The sequence below is a fragment of the Lagopus leucura genome, unplaced genomic scaffold (genome assembly GCF_019238085.1).
Source record: "Lagopus leucura isolate 7727_CA_CO unplaced genomic scaffold, USGS_WTPT01 Super-Scaffold_739, whole genome shotgun sequence".
NCBI lineage: Eukaryota > Metazoa > Chordata > Aves > Galliformes > Phasianidae > Lagopus > Lagopus leucura.
The window spans coordinates 10,268,510-10,286,104 of NW_024962255.1; the positions used below are offsets into that span (position 1 = coordinate 10,268,510).

Below are 17,595 nucleotides of genomic sequence, written 5' to 3' on the forward strand. Positions count from 1 at the left end.
AGGGACAAAGGGAACGAGCCCGCCGCCTCCGTACATCGCAAGGGAGGCATTGCCCAGACCGCAGTAGCTGTCCCGCCCGCAAGATGGTGGCCCGCCGGAGCAGGCCCGCCTCGGCCAAGATGGCGCCCGACACCTCCCCCTCACAGTCTCGCTCGCGGCGGGCCGGGCACGCGCCCAACTACCTGCTCGGCTCCGCCCCGCGCCTGCGCGCCGGGCGTCCCCCGCCCCGTATGGGAGGAGGCCGTGACGTCAGCAGCGTGCGCCGCTGCTCGGCGCCGCCCGCGGGAGTGCGCGCGCCTGCGCGGTGGAGGCGAGCGGAGGTGCGGGCGGCGCGGAGGGGCCGGCAATGGCCGCGATCGGGCGGCGCTCAGGTACCGGCGTGGGGCGGGCTGGGCCGTGGGGCCTGCTCGGGGCGAGCAGTGGGGGGAGCCGGGGCCACAGCGGGCGCGTGGGATGGCGCCGGTGGTCAGGGGAGGAAGAGGAGGAGAAGGAAGAGGAGAGGTGGGGGGAGGGCAGGCGGGCGGCCGCTTCCCGCCCGGGCCGTGCCGTATCGGGCCGTGCCGTGGCCCGGGCTCGGCGTGCGGGTCCGGCCGTGCCGAGACGGCGTTTTGTTGCTGCTGCTTTCTTTCTGCTGCCTTTGTACTTCTGGTGTTGTCTTAGTTAAAAATCTCCTCGTGGTGAAGGAGTGGCGGCGGGCTTTCCCCGAGGCTGTGCCGCACCTTGCGGGGGCCGCCGTTCTGTCCCCCCCCCCCTTTCCGCCCGCGGCTCCGGGAGCGCTGCGCTGCTTTGCGGCCCAGCCCGCCCGCGGCGGCTCTCCGGCGGCAGTTTGTGTTTCCCGCGGTGCCGCGTGCTGGCGGGCACTGAGCGCGTTTTTTTTCTTTTCTTTTTTTTTTTTCTTCTTTTGTTTGCGTGTGTTTCAAAGCTCGCAGCTGCGCTCTGTTCTCGTAGGTTGCGGTTCCAGAAGCTAGGCGCCGGGAGCTTTGCCTTTCGCCATGGCTCAGTTCGGAGGACAGAAGAACCCTCCGTGGGCCACTCAGTTTACAGCCACCGCCGTGTCCCAGCCAGGTCAGTGACTGCACGGCATCTGCGCCGGGTTCCCACGGGCGCGCAGCCCTGAGAGGCGGCAGTGTTCTTTATAAACGGCTCGTGTTGGCAGCTTCCCACACCGTATAGATGTTTAAATATATTGACTTAATATCAGTTGCTCTGTGAGGGGAGATGAGTAAAATCGCAGATGGATTTCTATTGATTCACAGGATAAGTAAACAAGGTATCGAGTTATTCATATCCAGTGGTGTGTAAATCACACCGTGCTGCTCCATGTTAAGTAATGTCAGCCCCAGTAAGGCACTGCTGTTCTTGAAGTGCTGCCAGAGTTTCATTTCCAGGGCAGCCTAAATTGGTGCTTACAAAGTAATTCATCTTATTAATACAGAAGGCATGCTCTGTACAGTGAAGATGTCCCTGAAGTTTGCTACTTGGTGGGGAGCAGCTGTATATATGCGTGTGTGTGCCTGTATATCTATATATATTTAACACCAACCTAGAACCCAGAGACATCGCCCTGCTGGTATCGGGGTGCTTTTGCTTTACCTGAGAGGCCTCTTTGGTTGCAGCACGGTATTTTTGAAAACTTAACAAGCTATATTTTGTTTTCACGTTGTTTTATAGTGCTGAGGATTTTGAGCCAGAAACGTGAAGCTTGCTGTGTGGTGAACTTCAGGGCTGCTTTTTTTCTTTTATACAAACTTTCCTTAATATTACAAGTTGCCTGATGTGAATAGTAGTAATAATGGTTTTAAAAAAAAAAGATGTGGAACATCTTCGAGGACTCAGGATAAAGAATTGTCTGTTTTTTGTTTCATTATCCCTGGAGTCTTACTCCTGTTTGATTTGAAGCAACGTGCCATCCCTCCCTGGTCAGGGTTTGAGTTCTGAGCACAAGCTGAGGACGCACACCTGTGATTTACAGGAGCTGTGTGCCTGGACAGACAAACCAACAACTCTCTCTTGACTCTGCTTTCCCTGACTTACTCCATCTGCAGTTTTTCCTTTGGATGCAACTCCAGCCTGAAGGCATACCCTAAGGACACTGCCTCCCTCACCTGTGACCTCAGCTGCATGCAGTCCCAGGTTACCCCTGTGCAGCCCTTTGCCTCTGCTGTTGCTGTGCCCCACCAGCTGTCTGCGTGCAGTTTTCCTCATTTCTCTGAATAACTTGTGCTTCCCTCATTCAAGTGGTGCCACTCCTCTGAGAAGTTGCTTACCAATAGGCAAGGGCAGCTGTAGTGAGCATGGGAGAGACAGATGTTACCGTTGGTTGTGGTGTCTGACTTGGTGCCACCTTGGAGGAATTGAAGGACAGCAGCCTCGGGGCTGGGGCCTTCTCAGCAGCCAGCACATCAGGGAGGTGGATACAAGGCTGGCCTGAGGGCTGGCTCCATGCTTCTGTGGAGGGAAGGCCACACAAATCTGGAGAGAGTAGCTAGCAGCCATCTTACACTTCCCAAGGTAAGGACCAGAAGGGGCACTGGGCAGACAGTGGGTGGAGTGTGGGCACTGGAGGCACAGCCTGACTTCTGATCCCTAGTCCTGTTCCTGCAGCTCTACCTTTGGTTAGCCTGCTTCTCAGCCTCCTTCAATTAAACGAAGTGCAGAATTTAATTGGGATAGGACCATCAGTTGCTGCTGTGTGAGATGTTTCACCAGTTAAATGAGGACAGGGAATCTCCAGGGATTTTCAGCTGTTCGTCTAATCCAGGAGCACCTGATGCTAACATAGCAGCCTCTGAAGACTAATGTTTAACTGCAATTCTGCCATCTTCTTGCAGTGTTTCCAGTGTCCTTCGCGATCACTTGAAAGCATTTACCTCCTTACATCGCTCTCTGTGGTCCCTTCCTGTTCCTGCTGCTATACACAGTTGGCACGTCTGTGTCCTCTGTCATTCTTGGCTTTATTACTAATTCCAGTCACTGAGATACTGCCACCCTGCTCCATTTGTAGTGCTCATGTACACAGAGTTTCCTTCTTTATTGGCTGTCCTGATTTGTGACAGGGAGTGCAAGAAACCTTTCTGAAAAACATGTGCTCCTTGGTCTGCTGAGAGCTGAAGCACTTCAGCTCTGAGCTGCAGTTGAGCAGCCCTCGTTCCTGCAGCTTTCAGCACGGAGGTGTGCCTGCCTGTCTGTTGGGCTGCTCTGCTGATCGGGGGTGCTGACTGGCACACGGTGCTTCTCACCTACAGCTGAGATCAAGAAGTTGTGCAGGCTGGCTTGAGTAAATCTTTATGTTCATGAACAGACTGAAAAAGAAATACCAATATTTTGTAAAAGCTGTTAAACAGGTTTATGAATGGCAGCTGTTTTTATTGGAGTGTTGGGCTCCTTCTCCAAAGCATCAGGGTGCTTGCATGTTGAGGAAAGAAATCCTGGTTTTCATAATGCAAGCTGTGTGATGTGGAGCTTTTCCTAAATTTTGTTCACAAATGGCGCCTGATTATATTGCAAAATCAATTTGATTGTTGCAAAAAGATAATTTCAGGAGGATTTTTTTTTTTCCTCTTGCTGACTTTAATAGTGTGTTGGCCATTTCTGGTGAAGAAGTCACTATACTAGTTTGGACTTAATAATTAAAGTACATCACTCTAAGGTACTTGTAGGGTTACATACCATGTAATGAAGTGTTCCTGGGATTGTTCTGGGACAATTATTTACTAATTGCTGTCTGTGCCTCTGGTGTTAGAAGACTGGTAATTCCAGAGGCCAGTAAATGCCTGGTGAGGAGAGACTCTGACGAGCCACGTTGGTGAAGTTGTTGTCTAGTGGAATGGTTTCGTGCATTGCATAACTGAAAACAGAATGAAGTCCCTGCTATGCTGCTTCAGAATAGTTAAAGCATAGATTGTAGCTATTGCAGAAACTTGAAAGGTAGGAAATTAAAAATGTGAAATTTCTAGATAAAACAAAGTGCTTGTTCTAAGTACTTCTGATTCGTGTGATGATGCGTGAATTCCTCAGATACCTTCCTGCTCTCTCAGTGTGTTTTGTTGATGGAACGGTGCTTAGCATGTGCTATCTTCAGGATTGAGATGTCCCCCTTGTGTTTTGGAACCTGTTTTTGTGCAGCTGTGGTCCCGGGGAAGTCCTGGCTGATGAGCGTTGTCTTCATTGCTATATCAAGACCTAATGCAACAGTTGTGCCCTGTTGCTGGTGGCTGCTATAAGATGACTAAGAGAAGTGTTGGTGAAGGACAAGTGTGTGGTGGGAAGTCACATTTGCTGTCAATTCTGAGAGGCATCCAGAGCCCTTGGTAGGCAGGCTGCTTATTTACTGTCACACATAGATCTATGTCACTTACTGCTGGAATTGAGAAGCAAGAGGAACTGTTAAATATTGCGTTAAAAAAAAATAAATAAAATTTGTTTGTAACAGTAGAAATTTCTGTGAGATAGAAGGATGTTTGAGCTGCAGCCTAGGACTCAGATTTGGCCATAGGTGATTTAGAATAAACTTCAGAGTGAATGATGGTAGCTAGCGTAGTCAAACAGATTCAAAGTCAGTAGCATTAAGTGAACTCATGTGCTAATAGGAATTTTTGTTCAGCGTTTGGAAGTGAAAGAATAATGCATTTGGCGGTTTGTTTTTGTCCTGAATGAGCCAGCAAAGTAATATTAGACAAGAAAAGTGGAAGTTATTCCAGGATAACATCAGCAGAGCATTTTGATTAGATCTATGGTCTGTTTAAGGTGTGTTATATAAGACATTGGTGAGAGTGTGCTTCTGGATGGTCAGGAACTTGGGTTGTAATTGGAACTGGCAGAGGGAGAAGCGGCAGTAGGTGTGAGGATGGAGGCAGTGCAGGGCCCGTCCTGGCAGGAGACCCACGTTTGGTTTACTTGGCTTCTGAAGCCAAGTGAAGGTTGGAATTTTCCAGGGGGAAAGTGGCATCGTATTGGAAATACTGCTATTCTGCTGTACTGTAGAATGGTTGATTTCACTGTTAAAATAGTTTTACTTCCTGGAATACTTATGTGAAATATTTGATATAAATCATAGCAGTGATCATTATTTTCATGGTTCTTAATGGGTTTCTTACAGATTTCATTCCAAAATTGTAAGATGCTTAATGTCATCAACTTGTTTTCCAAGTATTTTTACCCTCCTGCAGAGAACAGTATGAAGAGGGGATTGCCTCACTCAGAATTTGTTATGCTGATTACAGCACCTGTGTATTTTCTGTTGGTTACTAAGCACAAAGCAGTCTTACTGCATCTGTGGGTCAGAAATGACAGCTTCGTTTGGGGTCAGGAACAGTGTGGAGTGTGACTCCACAGGAAGAATGCAGTGTATGTGCTCTTAATATCATTGTGTCTTTAGTAGCCCTGTTCACCTTGAATGTTCTGAAGGTGGCTGGCTGACCCATTTTTGCTGGCAGCATGCTTCTGTGCCGAGCTTCTCTTTAGTTCTGTTGAAGCACGTGAACCACTGATAGCTTGCTTAAATGATATTTGATCACACAGTTGAACGTAGCTTGCTTGACAAACTCGTGCTGTAGGTGGAGCAGGTTTCCAGATGGGTTTGCATTTCTTTACTGAGATTTGCATTCTACGGTGTTTTCTGTACCTAGAAGTTCCTTAAATAAAACATAATCGTTGGAAGAGACAAACCACGTGGATAGCTGCTGCTTATGATTTACTTCATATTCCACAGTGAATTAAAAGCTGATGTGACAATAAAATTATTACTTTTTTCCTTCTGTACGGTGTGGATTTGTGCAGCACAGACAGGAGACAGCGTGGCTGGCTCCCTTTATGCGTGAGGAGTGATGAAGCTCCCTGTTGTTACAGAGCTGCTCACTCTCTACCAGCCCCTACAGCTATGAAATTCAGTTTGTTCTGGGACAAAGACAGCACTGAGTGAAGCCAAGCCTTGTGCATTTGCGGAGCACACGTTCTATAAACCTCACCCCAGAGCTGCTGCCACAGTAAGGAGACAGTTGCTACAGTAAGGTGGTTGGACTGGATGATCTTATAGTTCGTTTCCAACCTTGTGATTCTGTGATTCTATGATTTCTCGCGCCCTCAGAATGAAATGCTAATTGATGTGCAGAAGAGAGCAACAATCCTTACTGCGCTCATCCAAAGCGTGAAACACGCTGCATCTTTTCTTGAATGTATGTGTTGGGAGCAGGTGAGAGACGGGGCTGACAGTTACTATAGCTGTGCAGTCATATGCAACTTAAGAGAAAAGGAAATTCAAGTCTCCGTGCCTCTGCTGTACTGTACTATTTGTAAATACATTTAGTAAAAGAGAGTGTGATCCCTTACACTGTTTTTTTTCCCAAGTGGGATTATGTACTTCAGGAGCTTGACTGAGGAATAAAGCATCACGTACTGTGTCTAATAGCACTGCGAGAAAGTGAATCTGTTTAAAGCCACTCCTGGTGCTGATGTGTGCCTTCTCCTTGCAGCTGCTCTTGGTGTGCAGCAGCCGTCGCTGCTTGGAGCCTCTCCTACAATATACACCCAGCAGACGGCGCTGGCCGCGGCAGGGCTGACTACGCAAACGCCAGCCAACTACCAGCTAACTCAGACGGCCGCTTTGCAGCAGCAGGCGGCAGCTGCAGCGGCTGCCTTACAGCAGGTAAAGAACAGAGCGTTTGTGGTTGTTAGGAACTTAGAAATATAAAACACTGGCTTTGTGAAGCAGAAGTATGTATAAGCAAAGAAAATGGGGGAATATTTACCTTTGTTTTGTAGACTTTAAAAAACAAACAAACAAAACCAGTAGGATCGTAGGTCTGCAGCTATTGACAGATGGATCAATGGGAGAAGGTGGGAATTTTGGCTGTGGAGGTGCTGACTGTTGGCTATGGAATGCAGTCCAGGAAAAGGAGTTCTGCCACACCTAAGCTGAATATCTCCAATTGCAAATATCCCCAGTAACCATATGTAACTTGATGTCATTTTTCATGATTTTGTGCAGATTCTCCTGTATGTGCTAATGTAAAGCTTTGGCTGAGAAGTCCAGTCAAAATCCAGTCTAAAGATGAAGAATATTTGTTATAAAAGTAGTACATATTGATACTATTTCTATATTCTATTGTTACATTTGAATAGTTTTTATCTCAAACATGTCTAGCAGTTAATTGGATTTGATATTTTGGGCCTAATAATACTTCCTGTTCATGAAATGTTTTGCTTTTATCTGTTTCAGCAATATTCACAGCCTCAGCAGACTCTCTATAGTGTACAGCAACAGGTTTGTCTGATTCTTACTGTGTACATCACAAACTTGAAAAATAATGTTGGTTGTGTGTATTGTAGGAGTTGTCTACAAAAACATCCTCACGTGGGAAGTTATTAAAGTGATTAACATTTTGTGTAGTGAAAGAGAGCTTGAAGTTTACAAACTTGGAGAGATATATCCAGAACGGAAGCCTGCCTACCTTAATGCAAAAAGAAAATAAAACATACGTAGTATTCCATGTGTACGCGATTCCTTCTAAACTTTGCTCTAATCAGGGCCATGTATTTTAACTGCTGGAAATATGCTGTCCAAAAAAAGTTCCCTTTTACATATTTCATGGTCTTTGAATTTACAGGACTTTGAAAAAGACTAAAAGGACATGGGGATTACAGGCCTAAGCTTCTCCAGCTGCCAAAACTTTTTTTTATATTCCTGTTAACTTTCAGTTGCAAGGAAACGTCTGCTTACTTAATAAATCTGAATTGCACAGTGTTACAATTAATCAAATGCACACAATTTTATGAATATGCAATCTGCTTAAATGACCGAACCCCCAAAGTTTTAGTGACTCAGATTAAGCAAAAACTGCTCTTACTTATAAAGAGGAGGTGAAATTGTACAGTTTCCTTAAGCATATAAAATTAATTTATAACTTTATTTATTTTAAGTTGCAGCAACCTCAGCAGACCATTTTAACTCAGGTTAGTTTGGTTTTATTGTTTGGTCTTCACCCCCAAACACAGATAATGCAAGAGCACAAATTTCTGACTTCCTGAGCATTTCAATCTGTAAAATGAACTAATATGAGTGGCCATCTTATTGGTATAGATTTATTTTATCCAGATGTTAAAATATGCATAGCCTTGGTTTCAAAAGTTTAATGGCAACTGCTTTTCCTTCATATTGAAGGAAATGTATGTTGAATACTTCTTTTTTTTCTGAACTTCAAGTATTCAGTTGTTTTGCAGTAACGGGGAAAGTCCTTTAAAGAGGAATTTAACTTTGTGCTAACCTTATTGCAGTATGAATACTAGAGGTCTACAGAGAGTCTTGCTGAGCTTGAGAAGGTTGAACATACAACCATTTTAGCACTTGCATTGGTTCTAGTACTGTTTACGTTTAACATAATCATTCTTAGAAAAAAAATGAGGTAAAAATAGTTTACTTAATTTCAGTCTTCTACTGTGTTTTAATAAGAAGACAAGCACTTAAATTTGTTGGGCTAGGGAAGGGCTCTGTTAGCCTCAGCCTTTAACCTACTTGGAATAAATAGTTGGGGTACAACTGGGGAGTGATCTGTAAGCATGTTTTAATAGCAGAGTTAGCATTTCTCTCTCTTCAACCCACTGTATGGGTTATTTACAAACGATAGTGAAGTCTTCATTTTTTTCTAGACAATGTTAATATTTTGAGAAAGTTGACTTTTCTAAAGGATAAAGCCAGACTCCATTCAAAGTTGAAAGATCATTATCTTCAAAAATAAAAGAAATAAAGACTTCCACCTTCTGAAAATCTCTGTTCAGAATAGTTGCTCTAGAGATTTCATAAGTATTTCTCTACATTGGTTAAAAACTTCCTTGTAGATGTATCATCTGGTTAGGTGATTCATAGTTTTGTTTATTTTGCTTGCAGCCAGCTGTTGCACTGCCTACCAGTCTTAGCCTATCTACTCCTCAACCAGCAGCCCAGATAACAGTTTCTTACCCAGCGCCCCGCTCAAGTCAGCAGCAAACGCAACCGCAAAAGCAGCGCGTCTTCACTGGGGTTGTTACTAAACTGCATGATACATTTGGTTTTGTGGATGAAGATGTCTTTTTTCAACTTAGGTAAGGTGCAAACACTTGTCTGCTGATGTGTTCCGTGCTGCCCTTGCTAGAGAATAGGTTTATGTTACTGCATTACAATTCTGTGACTCAACTCACAATGTCTGCAGTTAGCTTTTCTCAGTCAGCACCGAGTCAGATGCTGAGTTAGTAGACAGTAGATCTGAGTTCCTTATGTGAATTTTTGAGTTTTCTTAATGCAGAATCCAAAGTTAAGAGATGCAGAAGATAGTGAGCTCCTTATAATATGAAATGGCAGAATTTGTGGGTGATTAAATGCATACATTTTGCTATCTGTCTGTCTTAATACAGTATAGTTGAGGAATTTGTGTTAGAGCCAAGGGCAGGTAAAACATTTTTTCTCATACTCCAAACTGAGTGTACCTTGTACCTTTCTTCCTTTAAGCCTTCTTTGTGAACTTTTATCTGCTTTCCCCAACTTCAAACATAACTTATAAATGTAAAAATAGTTTCTGTAGCTAAATAAGACTCACAGTATGCTTATTGCAATATTTGCAGTGCTGTTAAAGGAAAGACACCTCAGGTGGGTGACAGAGTTTTAGTGGAAGCTACTTACAATCCTAATATGCCGTTCAAATGGAATGCACAAAGGATCCAGACACTTCCAAATCAGGTAGGAGGGTTGCCCAGTGTATCTTTTACTGACCTCTTCTGGTTTAAGCACCTTCACAACTCATTTTCTTTTCTGCTATTAGAACCAGACACAGGCTCAACCATTACTCAAGACACCTCCTGCAGTTCTTCAGCCCATTGCGCAGCAGACGGCGTTCGGTGTTCAGGCACAGCCTCAGCCTCAGTCCTTGCTGCAGGCGCAGATATCGGCAGCTTCAATCACACCTCTGCTTCAGACACAGCCTCAGCCATTGCTGCAGCAGCCACAGCAAAAAGGTGCTCCTTCAGCATGCAAAGCTTGTTCTAGTTCTTACTGTGCTTAGTGTGATTTTTTTTTGTCAGTGCAAAGTCTGAAGTAACAGTTGAAGTAATGTGGAAAGAATTCCACAGAAGGACAGGTTCATAATTTTTCAGTTAGAATATGCATCTTTTTGCAACTATATGCATGGTGCATTGCCTCCACTACTAGCTCAAGAGTCACCTGGTTAGTGACATTCCTACAGACTCCTGTCATTCCTACTAAGATGTCATAATCTGAAAGTAAATTTGGTGTAGTTTTTGTTCTGATACTTTAGCAGACAACGGGGAGAGTTGAAAATTGTGGTAGTGTTGTAGTTCTTCAGCACCATTTGGAATGTTCAGCAAAGTCAGGTTTTGCATAATGATGTTCTTAAAACTGTTATTTCTATATTAGTATTTTATTCATTTCAGTCAGCCAAATTGACACTTATGAAAATAAAAATTACTGAATATGGCAGATCTGAAACAAAGTCTGTTATCATTTGATCTCTGGGTGACTGACAAATCAGTAATAGAATTGATGATAAGACAATCAAGGCATTGTCATCCTACCCACAAGAAAAGCAAGGAGAGGGCATCATCTAAGCAGAACTGTTTTGGATAAGTGCTTATTACAGTCTAATTGGTCCTGGTTGTTCTTCAGTGTTTATTTGCTCTATTTATAATCAGTTAAGTGTGTATTGTCTTGAGCCAGCAGAATTGTATGTTTGGGAATTGACATGCCAGGATAATCAGATGATACAGGAGTAATAAGCTAGTTGCTATTCACAGGTAAAAAACATGGTAAATAGGTTGTAGGTTTTCTTTATTTTTTGAGTATGTGATATACCTGTCTTAAAAGCGTTACTTTTCTAAGAGAAGGTTTAGGTATATAGTAGTTACCCTAGTAAATGCTTAGATTTGTATTAACTTCTGTGTTAAAAATACACTTTTAAAGCAGTTTTGCTTCCTGAAATAAATTCTAGAGGCTAAACTTGTATCAGTGAATAAAAGCAAAGGTCTATAGAGTTTCTTGGTGGGAACGCTGTTAATCAATAGATCAGTTTGACTCTAGAGATGTTTTAGAAAACATACATGTACACAAAGGAAACAACAGTGAAGTGGCAGTGTTTTTAGGGACTTACGCAGTTGTCCTCTGCTAGGTACTGATTCTGTACGTTTTTGTTCCAGGTGGTTTGTTACAGCCCCCTGTCCGTCTAGTTTCACAGCCTCAACCGGCTCGGAGATTGGACCCACCATCCAGATTTTCTGGGAGGAATGACAGAGGAGGAGATCCTATGCCAAACCGAAAAGATGACAGGAGGTGTGCTGGTGACAGATCTTTGTAGCCTGCTCTGATTATAATCTAGTCTAAGAAAGCTGAGCTGCTTTCTCTAGGCTGGGACAGTGATATGCACAACCGTTTGTAGCACTAGATAACTGATAACATTAGTTAAATGGAACTCAGTGAAGAGTTCTTACCTGTTTGAAATAAAATAATTGGATTTATCAGTCTCTTTTGTAAAGAAATTCCTCATCGTGTTTTTGGTTTTTTTTTTTTTTTTTCAGCAAATTCTCCTTTCCCTTTTGTGAGTCGTCCCTGAGAAATCTAGCTTCCTTTGTGGTAGAAAGCTTTTTGTGTTACACGCGTGCTTTGCATGTTGCTAGCATGTATGCATTTTCTTTTAAAGCCGTGAGAGAGATCGGGAGAGGCGTCGATCTCGGGAAAGATCCCCGCAGAGAAAACGCTCCAGAGAGAGATCGCCTCGACGAGAGAGGGAGAGGTCGCCCCGAAGACCGCGACGTGTTGTTCCTCGTTACACGGTTCAGTTTTCTAAGTTTTCATTGGACTGGTATGTTTATAACACCAGATTTTCACTTAAAGATCTCATTTTAATAGTGGGTACAAATTACCGTGGGAAGTGTCAGCAAATGTATTTAGCGGGCGTTATGATCCTGACTTCAAAATAGCATCCGACACTTCATGGCTGAGAATCGTGAGTGAAATGTTGTGGGCTCTCTGTTAACCTTTTGGTGTTAGTGCAAAACGGATTTATAACCTTACTGTTTAACGAGTATTCCCTAGTTTGTAGACACCTTTATTAGAGGAATGTTTAATAGTTGTTTTTTTAATACCTGACTCATTAGATATATTACTCTTTAACGTGTCTCCAATTAAGAGGAATATTTATACTTATAATTATGTGCTTTTCTTAACACTTTTTATTGCTGTACCTTTCAAATACTGTTGTGTGTTTCAGCCGCAGCTGTGATATGATGGAGTTGAGGAGGCGTTACCAGAACTTGTATATCCCAAGTGATTTCTTCGATGCTCAATTTACATGGGTGGATGCTTTCCCAATGTCTAGACCATTTCAACTGGGAAACTACTGTAACTTCTATGTAATGCATAGAGAAGTAGACCCTATAGATAAAAATGCTGCTGTCCTCGATCCACCTGATGCTGATCATCTCTACAGTGCTAAGGTTTGTACAGTTGCTGCTGTTACAACTGCTCCTTAGATTTTTTTTTTTTTTTTTTTTGCCAGTAGGGTGAGAAAATATATATATAATTGAACTGGTTTTTTTTATTTGAGCAAAATACAGTATTTAAAACCTTCTAGTGAACAGCTAGTAGATTGAACTTGAAGAATTATGATGGAAATTAATCGGTTTTTCTGCTACTAGAGCTGTCCTAAATCTTGTTTTTACGGAGATACTTTTGTATTCTCTGCACCCAGGAAACAAAGCTGCAGGATCTTTGAATACATCTCTTAGGCAATTTTTATCTGAACAGTTCCTAAAACCCTTTCCTGTGATAGCTCTTCAATTAAAATAAGTCTGAAATTTCTGAATCAATTAGATTTAGAAACAAAACTCTATTTTAGAAAGTCTTAGTGTACTGACTGTTTAAAAAAAAAAAAAAAAAAGCCTTGACTAAAATATCAGGTGTACTGTTTTGTGTTTTTTTTTTTTTTTTTTCATTCTACCTATGCAACTCTTTCAGAAAGTTGAGCTTTAAAATACAATCTTTAAATGAGAAAGCAGCTTTCTGTTTCATAATATTAAGCTATTTAGGTTATTAAGAAAGCTTGTTAGATTTGGCGGGGCCAGTGGGATTGCTAAGAAGGTGCAGGTGAATGTCAGCCAGCTCTTGGGATTGCAACAAAATGGGAGAAGTCTGTTACTTAAACTAGGAATGTACCCAGTACTTCTTAATATAAGCTATTTGGCTTATAGTGGAAATGTGAAGAACAGCAGTCTGCATGTTGCTTTATATGCTTTCAGTTGATTTTTTTAAGATCACGTGGCACGCATATGGAATAGTGAGGGACTGAGAGAGGACATTTTAAGCTCAAGTTCTGTGATTTCTATTTACTTTATCCTGATATTTTGTGATATTAAGGAAAGCATAGGTGTGTATGGGTACACAAGTTTTGGTCATTGTTTACCAGTTATATTGGGAGACCTTCACAAGTCTGACCTGATTTACACAACAGGTGATGTTGATGGCTAGCCCTAGTATGGAGGACCTCTATCACAAGTCCTGTGCTCTGGCTGAAGATCCCCAAGAACTTCGTGATGGATTTCAGCATCCTGCTAGACTTGTAAAGGTAAATACGCCAGATACTCTTAGCAATGAAGGTTGGTTATGCCAAAAAGGGAAGAGTTTGTAAGCAGCTAACTGACTTTATTTCCACTCTGAAAAGATCTAGTTCGGATTTTACTTCTTTTTCCAATTTAATGGAGTTTTATCTTCGTTCCTTTCATACTTAGTGTTTTCTTCAACTCACTCAACATAGGTGTTTGGAGAAACCTATTTGCATTAATAACTTCAATTAGCCTTTTTTTACAAGTGTTTAAACCTTTTTAAGGTCTCAGCTGTGACAAGAATACAAATGAAGCAGTAGTTCAGTACCTATTGTAGTGAAACTTAACAATTGTTAAACTGAACAACCTGTAGGTGCTATAATATTTCAAGACAACATATTTGTTGTTTTTCATTTAAACTCCATCCTAGAACCAGTGGGAATATTGAGTTTGTAGATACAATGCTCTTGTGATCTTATCTTTTGTAGCGGTGCTTTATCACTTCTGAGCAGGTACATCTGTAAATATGTGCATCAGAATTAAGACACCATTTAAATTACTATGTGTTTGTTTTCTGTGTTAGGAAGGTTTTAATTGCAGAGGAACAAGCCTCTACCGATAAGGAAAGTTGATGGGAAAGTCTTGCAAACAAGAATGAGTGATGATGTTTTAAACCTATTCCATTTCCGAAATAGTCTGTGGAAAAAAATAACTGAACTCTTTCTTGACTGACTTTCATTTTCAGATTTCAAAATAATCTGAGAGTTTGCTCATGGATTTCAGTGTGTGTGCTATGAAATATTCTTTACGCTTTGGGAAGATGACTTCTTATCCCTAGCAGGGGAACATTCAGAAGACTTTTTCTGTCTAGTTTTTAGTGGGTATGAAAGGCAAAGATGAAGCTATGGCTATTGGAGGACACTGGTCCCCATCACTAGATGGACCTGATCCAGAGAAGGACCCTTCGGTGCTGATAAAGACGGCTATTCGTTGTTGCAAGGCTCTTACAGGGATTGACTTAAGTGTGTGCACACAATGGTAAGTACTGTACTGCAAAGTAAAGTAGAAGTATTTTCTGTTACAAACAAATAAAAAATAATAATTAAAGGAAAAAAAAGAAGACGGGAAAACTTCTTTTTTCCTTGCCAGCTGCTGTTGGTAGCGCAGGTAAACTACTCAAAGGGTGTTCTGTTTCCGTAATAAGTTTGATTGGTGCCTACTTTGCTGAATAATGTATTAAGGACTCATTAAAGATTCTGAATTTACTCTGACTTGTTATGCTGTAATTTTTAATGAATGTGTGTTGAAAATATTTTTCATTTTGTACATAGCTGAAGAAGATCGCCAAGAGAACTTCATTTCATTGTTCTTTTGTAAATACTTAGCTGTTGGTTATATAGCCATATTTTCTCTTGATGAGTTTACTTGTCCCGCGTTAACGTAACTTTATTAATATCACAAAAATGTCTGTTGTGTGCTAAATTTCATGTACTTCAGTGCCTCTTATTTGCACGTTAAACCTGTGTATACTAAATAAGTAGTATGAAACAGGATTTTGGCAGTTGTCTTCCTTTCCAATTGCGATGCATCTTTACAAACATGCCAAAAGAGAAAATATGGCTTCCATAATTTTTTTCTTTAGACAAACTTCAAGGTCTTGCAGCAAAATTTCTTTACTTGATGTGCTACAAGTGATCTAGGCTCTTTAAAATGTATTGTAGAATTTTTTTTCCAACATGCTTCTTCCCTTGCAACAGGTACCGTTTTGCAGAGATTCGCTACCATCGCCCTGAGGAGACGCACAAGGGGCGTACGGTTCCAGCTCATGTGGAGACAGTGGTTTTATTTTTCCCGGATGTTTGGCATTGCCTTCCCACCCGCTCAGAGTGGGAAACCCTCTCCCGAGGATACAAGCAGCAGCTGGTCGAGAAGCTTCAGGGTGAACGCAAGGAGGCTGATGGAGAACAGGCACTGAACGCTAATCCCTTTTTCTATTTCTGCTTCTCACAGGCACAGGAACACAGGCACAAAATGCACATCACATACTACACAACATACATACATAGGAAGAACATAACTGGTAACAATGACTGGTAAACCAGCTTTCAGCAGTGTAGTGAATGGTGGTTTTTATTTTTATTTCAGCTAGTTTACTAACTTTAACTGTGTATGCTGATATCACAAATGGAATTAAATTGTGCTTACGATGCGCAGAACTATTTTTATCATAGAAGTAGTTGCTGGAATCTGGGACCAGTTGTTGAGTGAGATGCAGTTCATGAATAGCTGTCTTCAAACATTTTGCCATTTTCTAAAATTCCTAAATTCTCTCCTGTGGCCAGTTCTAATTGTGATATTTGAAACTCACCAGACACTAGTCTGAAACATCTGAATTTCAGGCCACGTGGCTGATCAGCATCTTGGATTGAGGGAAGGTCTGACTGAACAGAGAGTAACTTTGGGGATTTAAAACCTGGGGAAGATCACACACTGTGCGGTTAATGGAGACCGGCAGTGTCTGTGTAACCCCGATATTCTTTGTGGTGTTGCTTATCACCCTTTTGTGTTCCACAGATCTGGCTTGTATTGGCTGAGTGGCACTGTGATCATTTATGAAGTGGTAGAATGTGTGTGTGAACTTGTCTAAACAATAACTTTAGGAGAAGACTGTCTGAAACAGTTGTGACCTTGCACAGATCAGCAACAGAGTTTTAAAAATTACTGAAATACTTTCAAGCTTTCTGAAGGATAAATTTAAAATTTTATTTGTCAGGATGAAGAGGAAAAGGATGATGGGGAAGCAAAAGAGATCTCCACACCTACACACTGGTCTAAACTGGATCCAAAAACGATGAAGGTAACTACATTTCTAAACTTGATTCCATCATGCGTTTTCTTTTCTAAAGCAGAATCTGAAATACAGCTGTCGTTCCCTTAACCAAGGAGAAAAATTTAGTTGTGTTTTTTGTTCCTTGCATAAGTATTACGTATGGGATCACAATGTAAAGAGTGAGACTATTTGAGTAGGTGATCGTGGGTAATTGAAGCTTTTGTGACTTCTGAACTTTGTGTAATTAAAGCTTGTGCATATGTTGCAGTTTAACTGGAAAATGAAAGTTCTGCGTTAATCTGGTCATCTCTATTCACATTTAAAATGTGGAGCCTAAAATAGTTCAGTGTTAGTTTAAAAAGGCAATAATGAGATGCAAATGTATGTCAGGAGACATAATAAAAAGTTTCCACAAAGGAGATAATAGCCTTAAACTACCAAATCTTTCCCTGCCTCTATGAAACCCTTAAAAAAGGGGTCTTTAAGGAGCAAATGATTATAAACGTAATAATTTGTATCGGTACATACTGGTGCTACTCAGTAGAGATTTAAAAAAAATACACTTGACTTTTCAGTGATGTTGATTTTTACTTCACCTTTTCTGCTAATCACGTGTTTTGCAATGTCACTGGTTGATACCACTTACAGAGCTTTTATTTACCAGGTAAATGACCTTCGCAAAGAATTAGAAAGTCGAACTCTTAGCTCTAAAGGACTGAAATCTCAGTTGATAGCTCGACTGACAAAGCAACTGAAAGTAGAGGAGCAAAAAGAAGAGCAAAAGGAGCTAGAGAAGTCTGAGAAAGAAGAGGAAGAGGAGGAGGATAGGAAATCTGAAGATGACAAAGAGGTTAGGTTTTGGATATATTTGGTTTAAGTCTTATTAAATATACATAAATACATAAAAATATAGATATAAATTGGTTTAAATATATAAGTATAAAAAGTACAGGACTATGCCTTATTTTATAGTTCTCAGATGGCTGCGCTGGGAACTCTTGCTGTAATTTGAGACGCTAAATTAGATTGAAATTTTGGCAAGCTTCAATTCTTGGGTCAGCAAAGTCAGCAGAAATATGCAACTGCCCTAAAGGTGACTGAATTAATGTCAGACAGTAAAAATAAGAGGAAAAAATTCCAAACTTCCCCAAAAATGCTCATTTGCAAACGTGTGAATGCATTTAACGAGA

The 17,595-nt window shown here is 41.6% G+C and overlaps 1 protein-coding gene and 1 non-coding gene across 5 annotated transcripts in view; both read left to right on the plus strand.

Moving 5' to 3' along the window:
* The first annotated feature begins 303 nt into the window (after positions 1-303).
* Positions 304-17,595, plus strand: part of CCAR1 (cell division cycle and apoptosis regulator 1) — a 28,075-nt gene continuing 10,783 nt past the window's right edge. For 2 of the 4 annotated variants that reach the window (XM_042862668.1, XM_042862670.1), the window contains exons 1-16: positions 304-371; positions 949-1,065; positions 6,471-6,643; positions 7,217-7,261; positions 7,918-7,950; positions 8,882-9,075; positions 9,592-9,706; positions 9,789-9,981; positions 11,176-11,308; positions 11,676-11,837; positions 12,246-12,471; positions 13,485-13,598; positions 14,447-14,613; positions 15,333-15,543; positions 16,349-16,432; positions 17,070-17,255. In XM_042862668.1, coding sequence (XP_042718602.1) covers positions 993-1,065; positions 6,471-6,643; positions 7,217-7,261; positions 7,918-7,950; positions 8,882-9,075; positions 9,592-9,706; positions 9,789-9,981; positions 11,176-11,308; positions 11,676-11,837; positions 12,246-12,471; positions 13,485-13,598; positions 14,447-14,613; positions 15,333-15,543; positions 16,349-16,432; positions 17,070-17,255 — 2,109 coding nt within the window. In that variant the 5' untranslated portion in view covers positions 304-371; positions 949-992. Of the gene's footprint in view, positions 372-922; positions 1,066-6,470; positions 6,644-7,216; positions 7,262-7,917; positions 7,951-8,881; positions 9,076-9,591; positions 9,707-9,788; positions 9,982-11,175; positions 11,309-11,675; positions 11,838-12,245; positions 12,472-13,484; positions 13,599-14,446; positions 14,614-15,332; positions 15,544-16,348; positions 16,433-17,069; positions 17,256-17,595 lie in introns of all 4 variants that reach the window. The other 2 variants (XM_042862671.1, XM_042862669.1) reach the window with 2 other exon arrangements.
* On the plus strand, positions 14,232-14,295 carry LOC122175681. The gene has a single exon (XR_006177479.1). It is a non-coding gene; the product is annotated as a small nucleolar RNA SNORD98 (small nucleolar RNA).